The sequence below is a fragment of the Salvia miltiorrhiza genome, chromosome 2, assembly GCF_028751815.1.
Source record: "Salvia miltiorrhiza cultivar Shanhuang (shh) chromosome 2, IMPLAD_Smil_shh, whole genome shotgun sequence".
Taxonomy (NCBI): Eukaryota; Viridiplantae; Streptophyta; class Magnoliopsida; order Lamiales; family Lamiaceae; genus Salvia; species Salvia miltiorrhiza.
The window spans coordinates 63,550,400-63,574,521 of record NC_080388.1 but is presented as its reverse complement, the minus strand read 5'-3'; the positions used below and the strand labels follow the sequence as shown (position 1 = coordinate 63,574,521).

Sequence of the window (24,122 nt, the reverse complement as noted above, 5' to 3'; positions counted from 1 at the left end):
ACTCGAAAAATTAAATGCATTTTTCTGTTCAAAGTTATGCATTTCATGTGAAAACTTTATGCATCTTTGTGTGAAACTATATGCATCTAAAATATATCTATTTTGAGAAAATCTAAAAAATATATATATTTTTTTAATTATTAAATCCAAAAATTACATTCCAATTTTACCCCTCCAGATTTTGCCTTGGAATCCTTGCCACGTGTCACCATCTTGATGCGCCACATGTCATAAATGTGTGGTCAAGATTTGGATCTAGGGATCTATTATAAGCATTGGGATCTACATGATCCCATTCCTATATATATATATATATATATATATATATATATATATATCGAAGTTCTTTAATTTCGATTTTATTTTCACGAATTAACTTACATCAATTTGCAATTGGAGGCGCATTATATTATTCTTGCATTATGGCTAATAGACCCGTTCATTAGAATTTATTGATTTCGGCTATAAGGATAAAAAGTAATTAATCGATTAATATTTTAATTATAATTTTTGAGTAGGGGTATAGTGAGTAAAACTAAGGATATGAATATAATCAACCTAATAAAAGGATAATTCTATTCATAGCCTTCGTTTCACAGTATAGCCCATATTTAAAATAATAATAATAATAATAATAAATAATTATGAATTTATTATTTTATATTATAGTTCATAGCCCAAATAATGTAACATTTTTTGGCATTTCGTACATTTTAGACATTTTTTTAAATCAAAATACAAGCATAAGAGTAATAATAAAGAACAACATTTTCATAAACTATATAATTTCAATACATTACAATTGTTTTGGGGGCATTCCGTACATTTTAGGCATTTTTTATTAGAATATAATAATAATAATAATAATAATAATAATAATAATAATAATAATAATAATAATAACAATAATAATAATTTCATGGATTATATAATTTCAATGTATTACAATGTAATTTCAATACATTACAATTTTTTTTGGAGCATTCTGTATATTTTAGGCATTTTTTATAAAAAGCAAGCACAATAATAATAATAATGAACAATATTTTCATAAATTATATAATTTTAAATAACACAATTAACCTTAAATTAAATCTATATGAGGGAATATAACAAGCAAATCAATTTTTATAAAACAAGACTCTTTTATAATTAGGTATATATATATATATATATATATATATATATATATATAAATATATATATAGGTATATATATATTTTAAAATTTAAAAAAATTCAAAATTTGTGAGCCCGTCTGGATCCGCCCCTGATGCCCACTAACCATCGTAACAAAGCCAAATCCCCAACTCTACAATACAACTTAATTGACAACACCAACTCCTTATCCTTATTCCTCTCTATATACTCTCACGTAGTAAATATATTTGACCAGAGAAATTTGTGTTTAGAATTGTTGCAAAGGCAGAAAGCAGCGGTGCCAATTGCTCTGAAAATATTCCGCAATTTCTTATTAGAGGAAGGAATGCCTTTATTATTTAGTGTGGGTGACGAAGTGAGGGAACTCCATAGAATTCAACAAAAGAATGGGTTATGGGCTATAGAATATTTAACTTGAGGGCTATTAATAATGGGATAACATAATAAATTTATAATTATTTATTGTTATTATTTTAAACAAAGGGCTTTACGGAGTAAGCTCACGTTTGGTTGGGTGTTTTAAGAGGTTGAAAAGGGAATCAAGTAATTGAATTCATTACTAATTGTTTGGTTTGGGTAATGAGATAATCATTACCCTTACTTGAAGGTAACCCAATTACCCAATTTGTTACCCTTCAAAATAGAGGGGAAACAAAAGAAATGGAATCTCTTACTAATGATTCATTTCCATTGTTAAACCAAACAATCAATAAAAGTAGTGGTTATTGTTACTATTCCACTCCTTTATTTGATTCCATTCCTTTTCCATTCCTCTACTTGAACCAAACGAGTACAAATAGGAGCTATAAATATAATCACTCCTAATAAAAGTCTGTTCATTTGAGTCTATTGATATCGGCCCAAGTAAATAAAATTTTCCATATTAGGCTCAATCCAAATAAGAAAATTATGGAGGCTTTCATTGCTGGGCCGAATTTTGTGAAGCCAATTTTATTAGCCCAATTAGGAAGCCATTTTGCTCTTATCATTCTCGTAACCTTGGTCTTTAATTAAGAGTAACTCATCCAGTCGATCAGCACAAATAGAATCCTTGATTCTCCCGATTTCTTTGCCTACTCAAACATCTGATTAAAAATAGCTGCTTCTTTTGATGTTTCTCTTTATACAAGAAGCGACGATCTCCTTTGCTACTCCTCCCTGCATAATTCGATAGTGCAAACTTTCCGGTGAAGCTGTCGTGCATTTCCGCTTGATATCGTGCTCTTTATTGCTTCTTCAGGAGAGTTTAGGTAGGCTTCGGAGTTGCCCATGTCTATAATATGTTTGACGAATTGCCTCAAAGAAGAGTCCTTTTAGTTGCTTCTAACAATCCTCTAACCATGTGTTTTTCTAATTTGTACCTGCAGGGATATAGTTTTCTTCGACTTTTTATTTCGGATTTCTTTGATTGCTTTCCAAATTGAGCCGTATCCAGGTGCTCTTCTATCGATCAATGACTTTGATATGCTTTTCTTTTGCACTAATATGTATATGTATATCATGCATTGTGTCTATAATGTTATATACATTAATCAGAACCATCACCTACCCACCGTGGGCAAGCATAACGTGCCCACCACTAAGACATTTTTAATTAGGACGTATAATCCTAATAAGGTAGTGAGTTTTATTTGGACGTATAATACTAAATTTCAAGTAAGTAACTATGGATCTAATTAAGATAGAGAATTTGAAATTATCGAAGAATCAATGAAGAATTATGTATTAATTAGACTTTTGAAAAATAATAAAAAGGTGTTGAGAAGTCGAAATTAAAGCATTGAAGAAAATAATTTTGTAGATGAAAGAGGAGAAACAATTAACATTTGTTGGAGACAAATTAATTTTGTAGTATATGATAAAATGAAAGGTCGAACCGAGATTCTTACACACGTACGTAAAACTAAACTAACATTACAGAAATTGGCGCGCGGGTGATGGAAATGTAGGTAGAATTGGCGGCCTAGTTGAGTTGGAGCCAAATGGCTTGGCTAGGAACTTGTTGATAAACAACAAAGAGAAGATAGAATCCAGGAGGAGCAAGGATTTTGGAAGCGGGCGAGGAAACCCGAACTTGATAATTGGATCCTCCCAAAGATGTAGTAGTGGCCCCGGAAAGAAGGAGGAGTCTTTGATTCATGGAAAAGGAGTGTGTAGTGAAGGGAGGCGCAACCATCGTGACAGTAACGAAATCTGTATTTATGGAAGTGTCTTGAACAGTGAAAGCAATGGTGAGTTGTTGCCCGTAGCCAAGTTGAGAATGTGAAGCCGGCGAAACAATGGTGGGACGCACACTTGCAAACTGCGGATCCAAGTATTCCGGAGAGTAAGTTTCCATTGTCAAGTCGGTGGGATAGTTCACCCCTGTGAAAGTGTAATAAGCATTAGGATTGCTGCCGCTCACAAGAATACGGCCATCACGAAGCAATATTGCAGTGGAGTGGTACATCCGAGGGATAGAACTGGAGTTCTGTGCCTCAAACCTCGACCCCACCGGATTATTGGGTCGATAAATGAGGGGTGTAAGCACAGGATTACGAGCTATAGTCCAGCCGGCTGTACCAGCGCCGGCGCCGTTAATGATCAAGACATTTCCATTGGGCAGCAGCACCATGTCACCCATGACTCTGGCCAATGGCATGGTCTCCATGAGCCACTGCGGATTCGCGTCATTTATTCGGATCCTCCCGCAGGTATTAAGCGCCGCCACAAAGTTGCCATTATTCGCACTTGTGAAGGACCCTTTTGGTGCTCCGCCACACACCAAAACTTCGGCAACTCCTCCGGTTTGCAACGGAAGCAGAACTGCAGAACCCGAACTAGGATAGTTCCTGGGATCCCCACCCGGGATGGTCGGGTAAGTTCTCACCACCACTCCCCTTACATAGTCGAACAAGATAGCTCGATTGTTGGCGAAGATGAATAGATTTCCGTCCACGTTCAAGAAAACAAAGGGGTAGAGATTGTTTTCAATGGTGGGATCTCGGGTGGCCCTAAGGAAAGGCAACTCGATCGCTAGATCAGCTCCAGACCTTTTGGGGTAAAATTCGTAGGAGAAGCGGTCGCGTCCACCAAAAATGATCTGCCTTCCATCTGGTAAAATATGATTGGTGGCATACCATCTTCTGTGAGTGAGGACGTTGTTAAATTCCTGCCAGTCACAAGAAGCGTCGTTGCATGGTTTAAAGACTCTAACAGTATTATAGCCATCGTTGAAGCCTCCGGTCTGCAATAGAGAACCATCAGGCATGGCGGCTCCAGAAGAGCACCAGACGTTGGAGTAGACGTAGAGTGGGCGGATTGAGTTGGTAGCCACGTTGTACTCAACGGAATGCGCCGTGCAATCGTGTTGGAGTGTCAGATCGTTGGGGTTGTCGCGACAGCGGTTGTTTGGGAGGGAGATGTTTGAGGGCCCGAAATCAGTGAGGTCGAAGATCACAACACGATCGTTGTTCAGCAGCTGCATGTGCATGGCAGACACCCCGATGTTTGACCGTAAGAGGTTCCACTTGCCGCCGCCGGCACCAGCTGCTTTCGGAATCATCATTTGCATTAACAAGACTAGTACGAGGAAACCAATAAACTTGGCCATCATCGATGTTGATGTTTTCCTTTTTCTTTTTTTTTGAGATGGATGGTTTGTGTTGATGAATCTGCCTAGCTAGCTACCCACTTTATATACAAGAGAATTTCTGATTTTATATTGTGTAAGCTATGTATTTGGTTGGTTGGTGCGTGCTGGTGTTGGTTATATGGCTTAGAATGTTCCATTCATTATGTTTGACTCAAAACACCTACAAATTAAACTATATGTATGTCTCATGCTGTCTCTTTATCCAATTAGACGTGCTCACCATCCCAATCATCACCAATCTATTAATTAATTATATTCTCATTCTCTTCATTTTATTTATGCATATCTATTAATCTTCATCTATCTTGTCGCTTTCCTTTGCTTCTATATATTCTTTCGTTTGATCAGTTTAATTAATTATTGAGTATATAGCTATATGATACTGCGCGAACTACATATATATTTGCAAAACACTCATTACTACTTACTAGCTAGTGAATGCACCATCACTAATAATAGTCATTAACGTATTCACCTACGTACAAAAATAATCTTTCTAAGATCGAGCTCCAAATTTTCTTACAAGGGAGCGAGAATGTCAAAACAAATTAGTTATAATTTTTTCTAGGATTTGACAACCAACTACAAATAGATTATTTTATTACTAACTGGGTTTGAGAGGTTTAATTGACTCAAAATAAAACAATCTTAAACATCCATCTACATTATATTATATTTGATTAATTCCACCAAATTATTTTTTATGCATGAGGGTATGAGATAGGGTTTGATATGTTTGACTAAAATGATTTACTAATAATTTATCATTATATGCTTTTTTTGTTTGATAAGCATTAAAATACTATGTCATGGTTCTTTGAGAATAGTTGTTACCCCTACCTACGTGAATAATTATTCCCATCTCATTTACAACTTGTTGCCTTGTGTGATCGCAATACAAATTTGGTATACATAACTACTATGTGCATATATAATTAAACTAAACCTTAATTGTGGATAACATTTTTAATGATCTCCTCCTTTTCTTTTAATCAAATAAGCTCATTGACATTGAGTATGATTCTAAACAATAAGGTATACCAGAAAATTAACATCCTCAAAGTCAAGAACCTATACGCAATGGATGCATGTATATTAATTACTAATCATAATAATAAGAAAGGAGCACGTCCACAACTTCTATATATTAACTGTTTTGAGGCGTAAATATAATAGAGTTTGATGGGTGAAATATATAATTACGTGTGTGTGTATTTATATATAAGTAATTGGTACACCAAGAAAATATTCATTTCATATATCATGTTGACATACCTCTAATAATTGATAAATTCTTTTGATACGATGTACCTAAATAATTATTTTTTTATTATCTCATTCCATGTATAGAATATAATGTTGGTAGAGTACTTACTATGTATTGAGGGAACGCAACCTACATCTGTTTCAAATGTTTTCAAATAATTAATTAAGTCGCGCGGTACTAGAAAGAGATAATTTTACATGATACCTAAGAGCATCCGCAATAGGGTTACATGATAGCTTATATGATAGCCTACTTTATGATGGGGGGACCACATGGTGTAAAGATGCTGCAGTGGGGTTACATGATAGCAGTAGTTTTGATTTTTTCATTTTTCATTTTTCATTTAAGTTTAATTTCATAAATTTAAATTACATAATTTACTTCAAATTTAAATTGCATTAATTTTGAAATCCTAAAAATTACATAAAATTTAATAAAATAAAAACAAATCCTACAAATAACACGCGCGTGTAAAAATTCGAATGTCATGTCGAATGTATCTAGTTCTAATACATTGATTAAAATTCTTGTATTTAACAATAATATTTTTATGTAAGTAAATTCAAATTCGTTGAATATAAAATTCATCTTTTGATAAATAAATTATTAATTCATTGATTAATAATGTCTGTTTAAAAATTATGAATATTATTATGAGTGGAATTTGAGTCACACTATAAATGTATAGAGTTATTATATGGATCCTATTATTATAATTGGAAGTAAAAATAATATTATAAACGGATCAATTATTATAAAAATGAAAAAAATATCGTTGATGGAGGGAACGTATAATTTTATTTCGAGTATTTAGTGGATAAGGTTTGTATTCAGCGAAAGAACCGCTGAAAATATTGGTATTTGGTAGTATACAATACAGGAACATACGATTATTAATTGTATAAAATAGTACTCCCTCCGTCCACCAAAAATATGCCACAATTTCCTTTTCCGTCCGTCCACAAAAAATATGCCACATCCATTTTTAGTAGTAGGGTCCACACTATTCCACTCACATTTAAAGTGGGACCCTTACTTCACTACCAACTTCACTCACATTTTATTAAAACCCGTGCCGAAAGTAAAGTGACATGTTTTTGGTGGACGGGGGAGTAAATAATATCTAAAGGCAAATAATGACCTACCCACGACGTCGTTTAAGCCACCGTTCATTCTCTGGGAGAATAGAACAATTGCTTCCCACAGAATAAGAACAAAAAAAGAAGAGGAAAAAACACAGCCAGAAAAAGCGAAGAAATGGAAGAAATTCAAACGGGGCAAGGGAAATCATTTGCAGCTCCAGTTATTTTCATCCTTGTATTTTCTTTCCTCTTCGTATCTAAGTACATCGAATCCCAAAAAAACAAGGTTTTCTTCCTTTTTTTCTTTTTTGGTGGACTTATTGATTTCGCTTTCCAATTTTGGGAGGTCATCGAATTTAATAATGGCATTTCGTTACATTTCCGTAGTTGTTGATTTGAAAATACTGGTGATTTCCATATCAATGATTGTTTTAACACATATTTTTGGTTCATACAGAAAGGATCCGGCGAAAATTTGGATGTTAGATTGCGACAAGAAATCAAGCAGCTTTTGAAGGAGGCCAATTCTTTATCGCAGTAAGTACGATTCTGTATATATATGTATATGTTATAATTATAAGTTTGGGTTTAGTTGTGATTTTGATCAATAAAAAAAAGTTCCGTCTAGGGTGCATTGATTTATGGTAAATGTATGTGTAGGTTTATCTTGTATTTATGATTTCAGCTTCTTTGATTAATGCAAATTTATCAATTGGTACCGAAACAAGTCTTTTAACTTTTTGAAATTCGTTTATTTTTCAAAGAAGCCATGTATTATTTGGATTGATAATATGGATGATCATTAAATTATTAATTAGCAAAAGTGCTCTTTCTCTTCATGGGCTCAAAATACTTAGAATGATATGAAATGAAGATAGGAATATAATGTATTAGTATTCCATAGGTTGGTTGTAAAGAGAGTTCTAATTGGATTCGGACAATCATATTGCTTATTTATTTTGGAAAGCATCATATGATTACGAAATCATGCATTTAAACTATGTCTAGGAAACCGGTCCAACATGGCGACAGTAAAGTGTTTAGGTTATATCACACAATCAGAAGCAAACAATAATTACTTATCATTTTCGGAACTGGTAAAATAATTTACCAGTTGAGCCTCCAGCAATTCATAAAATTGCATAAAGAAGTAGGGGTGCTTTCATTTGTAGTCTCTCTTGTTATTGGGGATTCATACTCATTCTGCCATCATTGTTTTCAGGCCTTCAACATTCGCTCAAGCTGTAAAACTGAGAAGAACGGCTGCTGCGAAGGAGAAGGAACTTGCAAAGTGTAGGATATAATTTCATTTCCAGTTCTCTTTCCTAGGAAGTGATTTTCTGTAAAGTTCAGCATCAGAGCTTAACTCATATGCAGTCTTTCTATAATTACATGCCATGTGAATTATAATATCTTACATTTTATTGATTGAGAAATGTGTGATATAACATGCATGCCATAAGAAGCTTGCTTATCAATTGGGGATCCTTTGCATTCTCAAAATTACTCAAATCAATCACTGAATTATTTGCTTCTGATAATTCCATAATTTTGACTTCAGCCGCTGTTAGTTTTGTTTCATAATCGATGAAAGCACTATAATGATCTGATATTTCACTGAACTTGAGGAGAGTTGGCATAGATCATTTGATCCTTGCTAGTTCATAATTGGAAAAAAGTCAACATATTCTTCCTCTTCACGGCCTTCTTTTTGACATTTTTAACTTGAGGAGAGTAGGCGATCTGAATCATGTTATCAGCTTTTGTCATCTTTTCATGATGTATACCTGATATACTGTTTTACAAGAAACTCCGAGCATCATTTTTTTTTATTCTGCTGTCGCAGTGTGCCAAGTCTATAAACTGTTTCAGATTATCTTGTTCTTAAGTAATCCTGAGATGTCAAACACCATTTCTGGCCTAGATGCAGCTGTCTTGACTCTCCAAGGTCCATATGTTTATGGTCATATGCTTATATTTATTTCATTCTTATTTATATTTTTAGTGCTGACCATATTTACATGTACTCTCAGCTTGCCTCTGTTTTCATTTTTTTTTAATCTTTTGACTCCTTTAATGCTCATAACATTGCACTGGTGTATTGCATGTCTGTAAATTCAAGTCTCTAAGTTTTTGATGTACCATCCAATGCAGATCTAGAGATGCAAGAGAAGGATATGAAGTTGTCAGTTAGTTCATACGGAAAGCACTTGATGATATCAAAGGTCATTCATTTAACACTTGAATGTTGCTCAGGTGATTATACTTTCAAAGTGCTGACATTGTTGGGATGATTTATTGTGCAGGTATTTACGTATTTTGTGCTGATTTTATGGTTCTGGAAGATACCTGTTGCCACAATACCTGATCAACTCGTGCACCCTTTTGGTAGTGCTTCTCAGTTCTCCCCCATCTCGTCTTGGTTTTGCTGTCTGAGCAAATGAATACCTAATAGTTGCTGCAAGATTCATATAATCAGTTTGCTTTTGCAGGAAGGTTGCTTTCTTGGAGAGCAGGAACTTCTTTGAAGGACAGTGTTGTGGTATGGAACCTCCCCTTCTTACGGCCTACACCAATTTAGAAACTATAATGACATTTCGAAGTGCACTAAAAATATTTAGCCTATTTTAAGAAAAGTCACATAGGTTTTGGTTCTACAGATTGCCAAAGGTCTTTGTAAGTTTAGTGAGGTGAAAAGAAGTGAAGTTCTTGATCTTGCTTTTCGAAAAAAGTGATAGTAATTGGCTATCTCTTGCCATTGTTCAAGGCTACGCCTTTAGGAGATGCCGACTAGAATATATTTTCACTGCTTCCTGCAAGCAGCAATGCTGCTTTTGTATAAGAACGAGGCTTCTGACGTTTCATTTATGCATTTGCAGATAGGAGTCATACCATGGTTGATAGTATCTCACAGAGTGAGCAAATTTATTTGCAGGAAGGTATTCGAGTAAGATTTTCTTTGCAGGGGAAGTTTTGAGATCAACAGCAACAGGAGACTACATAGATTGGCCTACCATTTTACTTTTCTTTTTTTTGTCTTTTTTTTTTCCCCTTCTTTAGATCATATGTTTCCTACAAGTGATCACTTCAAGTTCTGCCCCAGTATTGGTGCATACATGTTAGTGCAGCATAGTCATCAGAAATTTACAGTCTTATAGTACAACATTTTTTTTTTGGATAAAAACACTCTTGTACAACTTATATGCCATGTACTCGTCCAAAATGGATCAAAATTGTTGAATGTATTACAGTTTAGCAGTATAATGATTTGTTCACACCAGCAATATTGTGTATCATACACTACTGAATTGTTCGTATACTAGGCTCGAGCTATCGGGCTTGATTTTGTACCGAGGGTGTTCCTGTAAAAGCAGGAAGCGAGACTGATACCATCTCAAGCCTCCCATTTTCCCAGTCCCTATTGGTATCAACTGTCACTTTAAATTTGAAAGGGACAAAATCATGTAGAAATTTGGGTTCTGATCTCCTCCCTTTTTATTACTGACCTCTTTCATGGCACAGGAATGATCCTTCTTGGAGCCAGTATGGCTTGTTGGAGGCCGATGAAGTTTATAGGAGGAAAGAAGTTTCTCAGCAGGGATGTTACCCAAGTCCCAACAGAACTTCAGCCGCTTAGTTAGTCACAGAAATCGGAAGGTATTTCGAGTCATCCCACACGTAGTTTTTGAGTAAAGGATGGCACAACTTTTGTACATAAGTAATACTACTAAAGAAATAGGTAAAATTAGACATACTGTACAGAAGTTTTGGAGTAGTACATTATCAGTGGTCGTTTGGTTCGAGTAGAGGAATGAAAAGGGAATGGAATCAAATAAAGGGGCGGAGTGGTAACAATAAGCATTACTTTTATTGAGTGTTTGGTTTAACAATGGAAATGAATCATTAGTAAAAGATTCTCTTTCTTTTGTTTTCCCTCTATTTTGAGGGGTAACAAATTGAGAATATTGGATTACTCCTAAGTAAGGGTAATAGTTACCTTATTATCCAAACCAGACAATAAGTAATGGATTCAATTAATTGATTCCCTTTCCAACTTCCAAAAACACTCAACCAAACATGGGCTCAGTTTTAATCTGTAACGTAGTACATTATAAGCAAGAAATTCGTGGGGTGCTGCTATTCAGATCAAACGCAAAATTGTATTTATTGTTAATTAATTAATAAATAAGTCAATATTATGTTTAGTACTATCATTTACCATAAATAAAAATGTCATTTAATGTGAGTAAAAGTGCCATTTACATATAAGAACTATTATCTTTTTATTTAGAAAATGACATTTTAAATGATGCTTTTAATGTAAAAATATATATATTCCTTAGCCAAGAAGACCAATATTATTTGGAGATGTCCTCCAAAATAATATTCCTTAGCCAAGAAGGGAAATCCACCAACAAATAGAGCGAGAACAAAATCTAGGAAATTGAGCATGGTTCACCGTTCTATAAACATGAGCAATTTTTAAAAGAGAATACTCTCTAGCAATATGTAGAATGTCCTGAATGTCATATATATATACTTATATATATATATATATATATATAGAGAGAGAGAGAGAGAGAGAGAGAGAGAGAGGGAACAAATAATCTTGAGATGAATCTTGCAAATTGAGATTAAAGAACAAATAATATAACACATGAACAACATATAATCATGGGTTTGAATTCTAAAGAGGCAAAATTTTATCACATTAATTTAATACAATTGTTCGTATGGTATAATTGATTTGTTCATAAATTTTTACAGACTCTATTTGTTATATATATATTTTTTCGTAGGTGTTAGATCTGAATTGTAAATATAATGACCCTATAATCTATAAGTATCTCATTTCATAGGATAAGATATATTTTCACTATCTATCCAATCCCTAAGTTCAAATGAAAACTAATTTTAACACATGGATGAGTCTCTATAAATTAAATAGTTTAAACTGTTATCAAAATTCTCCAAACTAAATAGTTTAAACTCATAACAAAATTCTTGAGTGTGATTTTTTTTTGAAAAAAAAAACAGTACTCATAATTAGGAGTTCCTAACTTAAACATGAACTCGAATTTATAATATAAATAACTTATAGTCATATTTAGGTCGGAAGCTTTAAAATTAAAATCTAGGTGAATTTACATCATTATATTATGAGATCTTAGAGCACTCACAACGGCTACACGATAGCCCTTACACGATAGCCCTATCGTGTAAATGTGTTATCGTGTAAGCGTTGCGGGAGCACCTTACACGAGGGCTACACGTTCTATCGTGTAGCCCTTTAAACGGTCAATTATAGGCGCATGTTTTACACGCGCCTCTATAAAAAAAATTAGAAATTCGAATTTTGACTCAAATTGGCAGCTTTCAAAAAATTAAAAATTCGAATTTTTACACGCGCGTGTTATTTGTAGGATTTGTTTTTATTTTATTAAATTTTATGTAATTTTTATGATTTCAAAATTAATGTAATTTAAATTTGAAGTAAATTGTGTAATTTAAAGTTATGAAATTAAACTTAACTGAAAAATGAAAAAATCAAAACTAATGCTATCATGTAACCCCACTGCAGCATCTTTACACCATGTGGTCCCCCCATCATAAAGTAGGCTATCATGTAAGCTATCATGTAACCCCATTGCGGATGCTCTTAGGTATCATGTAAAATTATCTCTTTCTAGTACCGCGCGACTTAATTAATTATTTGAAAACATTTGAAACAGATGTAGGTTGCGTTCCCTCAATACATAGTAAGTACTCTACCAACATTATATTCTATACATGGAATGAGATAATAAAAAAATAATTATTTAGGTACATCGTATCAAAAGAATTTATCAATTATTAGAGGTATGTCAACATGATATATGAAATGAATATTTTCTTGGTGTACCAATTACTTATATATAAATACACACACACGTAATTATATATTTCACCCATCAAACTCTATTATATTTACGCCTCAAAACAGTTAATATATAGAAGTTGTGGACGTGCTCCTTTCTTATTATTATGATTAGTAATTAATATACATGCATCCATTGCGTATAGGTTCTTGACTTTGAGGATGTTAATTTTCTGGTATACCTTATTGTTTAGAATCATACTCAATGTCAATGAGCTTATTTGATTAAAAGAAAAGGAGGAGATCATTAAAAATGTTATCCACAATTAAGGTTTAGTTTAATTATATATGCACATAGTAGTTATGTATACCAAATTTGTATTGCGATCACACAAGGCAACAAGTTGTAAATGAGATGGGAATAATTATTCACGTAGGTAGGGGTAACAACTATTCTCAAAGAACCATGACATAGTATTTTAATGCTTATCAAACAAAAAAAGCATATAATGATAAATTATTAGTAAATCATTTTAGTCAAACATATCAAACCCTATCTCATACCCTCATGCATAAAAAATAATTTGGTGGAATTAATCAAATATAATATAATGTAGATGGATGTTTAAGATTGTTTTATTTTGAGTCAATTAAACCTCTCAAACCCAGTTAGTAATAAAATAATCTATTTGTAGTTGGTTGTCAAATCCTAGAAAAAATTATAACTAATTTGTTTTGACATTCTCGCTCCCTTGTAAGAAAATTTGGAGCTCGATCTTAGAAAGATTATTTTTGTACGTAGGTGAATACGTTAATGACTATTATTAGTGATGGTGCATTCACTAGCTAGTAAGTAGTAATGAGTGTTTTGCAAATATATATGTAGTTCGCGCAGTATCATATAGCTATATACTCAATAATTAATTAAACTGATCAAACGAAAGAATATATAGAAGCAAAGGAAAGCGACAAGATAGATGAAGATTAATAGATATGCATAAATAAAATGAAGAGAATGAGAATATAATTAATTAATAGATTGGTGATGATTGGGATGGTGAGCACGTCTAATTGGATAAAGAGACAGCATGAGACATACATATAGTTTAATTTGTAGGTGTTTTGAGTCAAACATAATGAATGGAACATTCTAAGCCATATAACCAACACCAGCACGCACCAACCAACCAAATACATAGCTTACACAATATAAAATCAGAAATTCTCTTGTATATAAAGTGGGTAGCTAGCTAGGCAGATTCATCAACACAAACCATCCATCTCAAAAAAAAAGAAAAAGGAAAACATCAACATCGATGATGGCCAAGTTTATTGGTTTCCTCGTACTAGTCTTGTTAATGCAAATGATGATTCCGAAAGCAGCTGGTGCCGGCGGCGGCAAGTGGAACCTCTTACGGTCAAACATCGGGGTGTCTGCCATGCACATGCAGCTGCTGAACAACGATCGTGTTGTGATCTTCGACCTCACTGATTTCGGGCCCTCAAACATCTCCCTCCCAAACAACCGCTGTCGCGACAACCCCAACGATCTGACACTCCAACACGATTGCACGGCGCATTCCGTTGAGTACAACGTGGCTACCAACTCAATCCGCCCACTCTACGTCTACTCCAACGTCTGGTGCTCTTCTGGAGCCGCCATGCCTGATGGTTCTCTATTGCAGACCGGAGGCTTCAACGATGGCTATAATACTGTTAGAGTCTTTAAACCATGCAACGACGCTTCTTGTGACTGGCAGGAATTTAACAACGTCCTCACTCACAGAAGATGGTATGCCACCAATCATATTTTACCAGATGGAAGGCAGATCATTTTTGGTGGACGCGACCGCTTCTCCTACGAATTTTACCCCAAAAGGTCTGGAGCTGATCTAGCGATCGAGTTGCCTTTCCTTAGGGCCACCCGAGATCCCACCATTGAAAACAATCTCTACCCCTTTGTTTTCTTGAACGTGGACGGAAATCTATTCATCTTCGCCAACAATCGAGCTATCTTGTTCGACTATGTAAGGGGAGTGGTGGTGAGAACTTACCCGACCATCCCGGGTGGGGATCCCAGGAACTATCCTAGTTCGGGTTCTGCAGTTCTGCTTCCGTTGCAAACCGGAGGAGTTGCCGAAGTTTTGGTGTGTGGCGGAGCACCAAAAGGGTCCTTCACAAGTGCGAATAATGGCAACTTTGTGGCGGCGCTTAATACCTGCGGGAGGATCCGAATAAATGACGCGAATCCGCAGTGGCTCATGGAGACCATGCCATTGGCCAGAGTCATGGGTGACATGGTGCTGCTGCCCAATGGAAATGTCTTGATCATTAACGGCGCCGGCGCTGGTACAGCCGGCTGGACTATAGCTCGTAATCCTGTGCTTACACCCCTCATTTATCGACCCAATAATCCGGTGGGGTCGAGGTTTGAGGCACAGAACTCCAGTTCTATCCCTCGGATGTACCACTCCACTGCAATATTGCTTCGTGATGGCCGTATTCTTGTGAGCGGCAGCAATCCTAATGCTTATTACACTTTCGCAGGGGTGAACTATCCCACCGACTTGACAATGGAAACTTACTCTCCGGAATACTTGGATCCGCAGTTTGCAAGTGTGCGTCCCACCATTGTTTCGCCGGCTTCACATTCTCAACTTGGCTACGGCCAACAACTCACCATTGCTTTCACTGTTCAAGACACTTCCATAAATACAGATTTCGTTACTGTCACGATGGTTGCGCCTCCCTTCACTACACACTCCTTTTCCATGAATCAAAGACTCCTCCTTCTTTCCGGCGCCACTACTACATCTTTGGGAGGATCCAATTATCAAGTTCGGGTTTCCTCGCCCGCTTCCAAAATCCTTGCTCCTCCTGGATTCTATCTTCTCTTTGTTGTTTATCAACAAGTTCCTAGCCAAGCTATTTGGCTCCAACTCAACTAGGCCGCCAATTCTACCTACATTTCCATCACCCGCGCGCCAATTTCTGCAATGTTAGTTTAGTTTTACGTACGTGTGTAAGAATCTCGGTTCGACCTTTCATTTTATCATATACTACAAAATTAATTTGTCTCTAACAAATGTTAATTGTTTCTCCTCTTTCATCTACAAAATTATTTTCTTCAATGCTTTAATTTCGACTTCTCAACACCTTTTTATTATTTTTCAAAAGTCTAATTAATACATAATTCTCCATTGATTCTTGGATAATTTCAAATTCTCTATCTTAGATCCATAGTTACTTACTTGAAATTTAGTACTATGCGTCCAAATAAAACTCACTACCTTAAAACAAAATTACGAATATTAATATTTATATTAACTTGGAATTTATTGTCTTTTTGTATTTATTTCTCGATATAGTATATATTGATGAGCGTATGATTGTAACGAGTGAATAGGATTTCGCCCCTCTAATTTAGAGGTTATGTATTCCAGTCCATAGCGAGCCTAAGTTTGGTATAGATATCAGCGAGTCGTGGACCACCGGTCGCTGTAAACTTATCGAATATTAATAGGCTCGAGCTCGGCTCATTTAAGTATTCGAGTGTTCGAATTTGATTCAAGCTTTTGTCTTGTTGATCGAGTTCGGATCGTCACCCATTTACCGAGCTCATCTCATATGAATGTTGCATTCGAATTTGAGCTCGAGCTCAACTCGTTAAATGTTTGTATACATGAGGGTTAAGCTCGAACTCGTTAAAAGCATAGAAAAAGCTTGATAAATATTCAAAATGTGCTTTGGGGGAGGGTTTGTGTGTATGTGTGTGCGTGTATCAATGAGGGACGAAGAGAGATGCCTAGATGATAATGTGAAAAAAAAGCGAAATTTTTATGTTTCATATCGTTATATATAGTGAATGGTTGTAGACTGATAATGTGAAAACAAGTCCCTCACATTTTGTGATTCCTCAAATAGGAATCATCTTAAGCTAATTAAAAAAATAGATATGCCATTAAACGAACAACAGAATAATTGAAGGATATCATTAGGTAACAGCTCCTCAAATTGTTAGTGTGATTCCTCAAAGATTTTTTAAATAAAGATACTATAAACGTCGTGTTGAGAGAGGGATGAGATCCAGTGTCCCACAATTTTATGTGTGTCACTGTGTCCCATTCTTATATCTATTATTTTAAAAATATTTTTTTATAAAAATAAAATTTATTATGATACTATGAATTATATTTAATTTTTATTTTAAAAAATTTAAATTTTTAAAAAGTATATACCATGACTTTGAATTTATCAACCTATTATTAACTATTAAAAGTTAAATTAAATGATAAAAAATAATTATATACCCTAGATTGATGGAACAAACCCTAGTTAATAATCACAAAGTTAAACTAAAGCATATAAAGTTGAAATTGAAGAAAAATATATAAGAAAATAAATAAAATTGAAAGTGAGACATAAAGTGTGGTACACTGAATCTCATTCCGTTGAGAGAATGAATAAATATTAGATATTTAAGTAACTCAATCAGTATGTGAAATTGAATACTTAAATGCTTTTTCCTGGTCCGCTTGTGTTCTAGGGAAGCTTGATACACTCACGATTCCTAGGCATTTTGGATTGATTGAACAAAAATAACAAACCATTAATTAACTGAAATATTTATTAGTTCAGAAGCTAAAGATTTTTTTGCAAGGATGAATTGGCAGAGTTTTGAGGATCGTCTATGAATTAATATGACCATTTTTAATGGCTTTGAGCGAGACTTATCTTAATATAGTGTTTTAAGCCATGCATGCATAAGGCGTACATCTAAATATCTTGAACCATGTATTTGTTAAGTAAAATATTGAAGTTTAAGAAAATAATATATCACAATTATGGATTAATCAACCTTAATAGTCAATTATTAAAATAAGAAATGAAAAATAAATGCCAAAAAAAAATCATAAACCGTAATTAGATATAAACAGCATTAATTAATATTTTGTGAAATTAAACTAAAATATAAGAAATTGAAATTGAAACAAAAAAGTTATAAAATAATATGTTATTTTAAATATGTAGCAGTATAAAAGATTAAATAAGATAGAATTTAAATGTATGTCTAATAAATTAATATAGGGAAGGGCTAACGTGAAAATACTTCTTAAAATAAAAATAAAAAACGTTTTTTAATGTACGAATTTTATGTAGAACACGTATGAATTCATCCAACAGGATTACAAATCAACCGTAGATCTTGATGATCTAAGAGCTGAAAATTGTTTATATATATATATATATATATATATAGGGAGAAGTTCTATTGAAAAACACAAATGTGTTGATCAGAAGTGAGAAGCAATCTAAATAGGTGTGAACAAGTTTATACATTTTTATAAACATGTCAATTAATTTTTATGAACGCGCGTTTGGTCTGGGGTTCGATCCCTGACGATAGCATGTTTTTTAACAAATTAAATAGATGCGTATGTTCATCAGTTATATTGGTATGTTCAATGAACTTAATTATATGTTCATTAATCTCATTTCTAGCTTCTCAATATAAATATAAATATAATAAAGTTGCATCAATACATACATGAATTTAATAGAATTGCAAATACATTGACGTACGTTGAATCCGAATTGAAGGGTAATGAACTAAGTTTAGGTAGAAATGATTTTGTAGTTGCGCGGAAATATTTAGTTCGAAAATATGAGCTAATAAAATATTCTTCAAAAGTCAAATAGCTAAAACAATTGTTGGGAGACACACAAGGAGACATACTGTTCAAGTTACTGTTCGAGGTGACATGGCAGTACTGTTCAAGGTGACGTGGCAGTTACTGTTCAAGGTGACGTGGCAGTTACTGTTCAAATTAATGTTCAAATTAATGTGACATGGCAGTTACTGTTCAGCACTGTATTTTATTTTATTTATTTATTTTTTTTTTCTCCCCTACAAATTTGCTCAACATCAAACCAAACCATGTCAGAACAAGAAACTTCAGACACAGAAAAAACTAGCCACACCCCACCAAATTTCCCGATGGAATTTGCTGCACAATTTGCAGAATTCCTCAAACAAAGCCTCAGAATTCCAGATTCATCGGCCCATAAACCACCAAACCACGACCAACTTGAATCTTTTGGAGAGATTTCCATCAAGGCGAAACTCAATGGGGAGAATTACCCATTATGGGTTAACCTCATGAAACGGGCAATTGCGGGAAAAGGTTTGACATCTCACATTAATGGAGTTTCAAAACCACCCGCAATTGACGATCCCAGCTACACGAGATGGGAGCAACGGGATAACTGCGTTTTCAATTGGGTGATCAACAATATCGAAACCGGACTTGTGAATGAGGTATCACAGTACGCAACCGCCGCTGATCTATGGGAAGGATTGGCGATCACTTATGGAAGTGGATCTGATCCATTCCAAATCTATGATCTGCACCGACAAGCCATGACAATCAAACAAGAATCTATGACACTAGAAGGGTTGTGGATCAAAATGCAGGACTTATGGATCTCGATTGATACCAGAGATCCGAGTCCGACAGACATAGAGGGATATCAGAAGAGGGAGGAGCGCCATCGCCTCTATCAATTTCTAAGTGCATTGGATGACAAATATGCTAATATCAAGAGGGAGATTATGGACAAGGATCCATTACCAACTGTTCGAAGAGCCTACGGACTGGTACGAAGGCAGGCCACAAACGAGGATATCCTCAAATCCTCTGAATCGCCGACCGTAGGAATCGGGTCCGGACTCGCCGCGGTCAACCACAGCCGACCACCACCGCTCTCCAATCGACCACAACAAGGAAATCAAACCTGGAACAACAGGAAAGGGGAAATCAACAAGAGCAAACTCGTTTGCACACACTGTGGAGGTAAAAAACATACCAAGGAGGGATGTTTCTTACTCATCGGATTTCCCGAATGGTGGGATGAAATGAAGAAATCAAGAGCTGCGTCCAAAAATCGGAATCAACCGTGGAGCCCGAATGGACAAGCGACGGTGGCGGTCAGCGGCACAAGACCGACGTCAATCGTGTCTGCTGCAATGACTGGCGGGGCGTGGTCAGGCGGTGATACACGAGCCGCCAACGCCGGAACTCCGGCAGGCAACGTCAGACCACCACCGCCACAGACGCGCATTAACGAGGAGAGAGGAGGTGCCCTGGCGGCTAGGGTTCACGAAGGGGAAGGTAATGAGGGGTTATACCTTTTAAACCCCTCACTCATTCACAGCTCTTATTTTGTTCAGACCTTAGCAGTATCCTCCTCTAATTCTGGAACACCATATAAAGACTACCATTGGATTTTTGATTGTGGAGCCACAGATACTATGTCCTTTGATGCCTCGGATTTTATGGAAATTTTTCCTACCCAAAAAAAATATGTTAAAACTGCTAGTGGAAATTTAGCATATGTAGAAGGAGCTGGAACTATTAAATTATCCTCTGAATTATGTCTTCCAAACTGCTTATATATCCCGTCTTTATCCCACAAATTGGTGTCTGTTAGCCAAGTAACGAGAGAATTACACTGTAACTTACTAATGCAGTCTGGCTTCTGCACTTTACAGGATACGAGGACGGGGAAGATAGTTGGGCTTGGCACTGAATATCGAGGACTCTACTATGTGGATAGGATGGCTCAACAGGGTGCTGTGATGCTAACTCAAGGACTGGCAGAGGAACAGACTTGGCTTTGGCATAGGCGGTTAGGACACCCATCCATAGGATATTTAAGGTTAATTTATCTAAACCTTATTACTTCACACCCTTTGAACTGTGAGACATGTTTTCTGGCTAAGAGCCATCGTCACAGTTTTAAACTTAATAATACTCGTGTGAAGTCAGTTTTCTCTTTACTTCACTCTGATGTTTGGGGTCCAGCTCCGGTTACTAGTGATAATGGGTTTAGATATTTTTTGTTATTTGTTGACGATTGTTCTAGAATGACGTGGGTATATTTCTTAAAATCCAAAAGTGAAGTTTTTGAAAAGTTCACCCACTTCTATAATCTAGTACAAACACAATACAAGAAAAATATTCAAATCCTTAGATCTGATAATGGGGGGGAGTATGTAAATTCCAAGATGCAAAACTTCTTCACTGAAAAAGGTCTTGTCCACCAAACAACATGTCCTTACACACCTGAACAGAATGGGGTAGCTGAACGGAAAAATAGGATCATTTTAGAGATGACTAGAGCCCTTATCATCGACTCCCAAGTCCCTAAATCTTACTGGCCCGAAGCCGTAGCTACCTCTGTTTACCTCTTGAATCGATTGCCAACTCATATCCTAAACTTTAAACCACCCCTTGAGTTCCTAGCTACTCACTCTGAAATACCCTCATCCCTCACACTTGAACCCAGAATTTTTGGATGCACCGTTTATGTTCATATCCCTAAACAAAATCGTACAAAGTTCTCACCAAATGCTGTTAAGTGTGTTTTCCTGGGGTATGGCAAAAATCAGAAGGGGTATAGATGTTATGATCCTGTAGCTAATCACCTATACACTACCTTAAACTGTGACTTCGTTGAAACAGAATATTTTTTCCACCAACATGGGAGTCAGGGGGAGAAAAATGAGATTGTCGACTCCCTAAGTTGGCTCCATACGCCATCCACTGTCCAAACAACCCTTCCTTCCCTACCTTCTCATCCGTCTCAAACTAGCTCAGTGTCATTGCCAAGTTCTGTGCCAGACGTTGGTCCAACAGAGAAGGTTAGCACACCCGCCGAGACATCTACAACACAGGTTCAGTTCGAGATGTCCAGCGAGTCGATCCCACTATCAACCCCATCTTCAAATCCTGAGGTAAGTAATCTCAATAGTTCTCAAGTTAATACTAACATTGAGGAACAGAGGGATGAAGACACTGACACAGAAACTGGAAGGGATACGGATGAAGATGATGAACGTACTGAGTTGGCAGGTGCCACAGATCAGTACATATTGCCTCCCCGAAGTACAAGGGGAAAACCACCAAAGCGATACTCTCCAGACTGGCAGGGACGGAAGACTAGGTACTCGATTGCCAACCTTGCCCAAGGACAACTCACAGAGATGGCACGGGCCTTTGAAGCAGCTCTTTATGAAGAGGAGGATGTACCCCAGACAGTAGAAGAGGCAAGGAGACATAAACATTGGAGGGATGCCATGAAGAAGGAAATGGATGCACTAATTAAGAATGGGACATGGGAAAGATGTGTGCTGCCAGAAGGAAAGAGGCCAGTGGGATGCAGATGGGTTTTTTCAATCAAAAGGCGAGCAGATGGTTCAATCGAGAGGTACAAAGCTAGGTTGGTTGCAAAAGGATACACTCAGACCTACGGGATAGACTATGAAGAAACATTCTCACCAGTGGCCAAGATGAACACAGTAAGAACACTTCTCTCAGTAGCAGCATGCAAGGATTGGCCTTTGCATCAGTTGGATGTAACTAATGCCTTCCTACATGGAGAATTGGATGACAATGCAGAGATATATATGGAAGTTCCTCCAGGTTATTCCGAAGAGTTCGAGGCAGGTCAAGTGTGCAGGCTAAAGAAGACACTCTATGGATTGAAGCAATCGCCCAGAGTATGGTTCGGGAGATTCTGTTTAGCTATGGCAAAAAATGGCTATAAACAGAGTAACTCTGATCATACATTATTCGTGAAACAAAGAGAAGGAAAGGTAACATGTTTAATCATTTATGTTGATGACATGATTATCACAGGAGACGATGTTGAAGAGATAGTAAACCTGAAGAAAAACTTGTTCCTGGAATTTGAAATGAAAGACCTTGGATCTCTGAAGTACTTCCTTGGAATTGAGATTTTAAGGTCGAAAAAGGGAATCTTCCTGAGACAAAGAAAGTATGTCCTTGACTTACTTGCAGAAACTGGGCTACTCGAGTGTAAACCTGCAGAAACACCGATTGTGATAAATCATGGATTAACAATTGTTGAGGGAGCTGACTTAACAGATCAAGGAAAATACCAGCGCCTTGTTGGGAAACTCATCTATCTCTCCCATACACGGCCCGACATCACATATGCAGTTGGAATAGTAAGTCAGTTTATGCACAAACCCCAGAAGGAGCATATGGAGGCAGCTTTGAGAATTGTCCGGTATCTGAAAGGAACCACTGATTATGGGATTTTGCTTGAAAAAAAGGAAGATTTGGAAGTTGACGGGTTTACAGACGCAGATTGGGCCAGTAACCCAAATGATAGGAAATCTACCGCCGGATATTTTACCTTCGTTGGAGGAAACTTGGTCACATGGAGAAGCAAAAAACAGAAAGTAGTGGCCCTATCAAGTGCAGAGGCAGAATTCAGAGGAGTAAAAAGTGGGATAACTGAAATCCTGTGGCTTCGGAGATTGCTCACAGAGATTGGCTTTCCTCCAAGAAGGGGAAGTCGGCTCTTCTGTGACAATAAAGCTGCGATTAGTATATCTGAAAATCCCGTACAACACGACAGAACCAAACACGTGGAGATCGATCGGCATTTCATCAAAGAGAAGCTCGATAGTGGGATCATTGAACTTCCTTTCATACGATCGGATGAACAGTTGGCTGACATATTGACTAAGGCTGTAAACACAAAAGTCTTCAGAGAAGTTCTGGACAAGTTAAGTATCGGAAATGCCATTACTTAACTTGAGGGGGAGTGTTGAAAATAACCATCTGCATAAGTCAAAGATTATTATTCAAAGATCATGAATAATAATTCAACGATAAAATCTTTAGCTTTTGATTTTAAGAGATTGTATTTGATTTTAAGAGATTGTAGTTTGACATTTGATTCACCCTTACACTATAAAAGGGTGCATTGTAATCTAAAGAAATATATCCGAGACATTACCAATTCTCTCTACATTCTCTATCATGTTGTTCTTTCTCAACCTAGCTTCTCTCGATTACCATATTTAAGACGTGTTTCCTCACCCGCTTCCAAAATCCTTGCTCCTCCTGGATTCTATCTTCTCTTTGTTGTTTATCAACAAGTTCCAAGTCCAGGCATTTGGCTCCAAATAAACTAGCTACGACTTTAGTTAATTTGACCCAATTTGTAATGATATTAGTTAAGTGTCCTCTCTCTATCTCTCTTTTCGGATGGGAAGGTGAGACATATATAATTCTAAGTTTGTCAC

The 24,122-nt window shown here is 36.1% G+C and overlaps 3 protein-coding genes across 8 annotated transcripts; 2 read left to right on the top strand and 1 right to left on the bottom strand.

The window, feature by feature from the left end:
• Positions 1-2,985: 2,985 nt before the first annotated feature.
• On the bottom strand, positions 2,986-4,990 carry LOC131011057 (aldehyde oxidase GLOX-like). The gene has a single exon (XM_057938805.1). The coding sequence runs from the start codon at positions 4,753-4,755 to the stop codon at positions 3,124-3,126; it is 1,632 nt and encodes a 543-aa protein (XP_057794788.1). The 5' UTR covers positions 4,756-4,990; the 3' UTR covers positions 2,986-3,123.
• A 2,175-nt stretch (positions 4,991-7,165) lies between these two features.
• LOC131011059 (protein GET1-like) lies at positions 7,166-10,427 on the top strand. Of its 6 annotated transcripts, none has more exons than XM_057938809.1 (8): positions 7,166-7,489; positions 7,601-7,680; positions 8,366-8,436; positions 8,990-9,091; positions 9,298-9,368; positions 9,450-9,531; positions 9,636-9,685; positions 10,079-10,427. In XM_057938809.1, the coding sequence occupies exons 1-8, from the start codon at positions 7,319-7,321 to the stop codon at positions 10,118-10,120; spliced, it is 669 nt and encodes a 222-aa protein (XP_057794792.1). In that variant the 5' UTR covers positions 7,166-7,318; the 3' UTR covers positions 10,121-10,427. The 6 variants fall into 6 exon arrangements, with proteins under 6 accessions (XP_057794792.1, XP_057794790.1, XP_057794793.1 ...); XM_057938807.1 differs by having other exon boundaries at positions 7,178-7,489; positions 10,023-10,427; XM_057938810.1 differs by having other exon boundaries at positions 7,182-7,429; positions 10,023-10,427.
• A 3,639-nt stretch (positions 10,428-14,066) lies between these two features.
• LOC131011058 (aldehyde oxidase GLOX-like) lies at positions 14,067-16,086 on the top strand. The gene has a single exon (XM_057938806.1). The coding sequence runs from the start codon at positions 14,317-14,319 to the stop codon at positions 15,946-15,948; it is 1,632 nt and encodes a 543-aa protein (XP_057794789.1). The 5' UTR covers positions 14,067-14,316; the 3' UTR covers positions 15,949-16,086.
• Positions 16,087-24,122: the final 8,036 nt, after the last annotated feature.

Bases quoted from the DNA above. Each gene is read 5' to 3' on its own strand.
- LOC131011057 (XM_057938805.1), bottom strand. From the start codon at position 4,755: ATGATGGCCAAGTTTATTGGTTTCCTCGTACTAGTCTTGTTAATGCAA.
- LOC131011058 (XM_057938806.1), top strand. From the start codon at position 14,317: ATGATGGCCAAGTTTATTGGTTTCCTCGTACTAGTCTTGTTAATGCAA.
- LOC131011059 (XM_057938807.1), top strand. From the start codon at position 7,319: ATGGAAGAAATTCAAACGGGGCAAGGGAAATCATTTGCAGCTCCAGTT. The intron at 7,490-7,600 runs GTCATCGAATTT...TGGTTCATACAG, and splicing joins TCGCTTTCCAATTTTGGGAG to AAAGGATCCGGCGAAAATTT. The intron at 7,681-8,365 runs GTAAGTACGATT...CATTGTTTTCAG, and splicing joins GAGGCCAATTCTTTATCGCA to GCCTTCAACATTCGCTCAAG.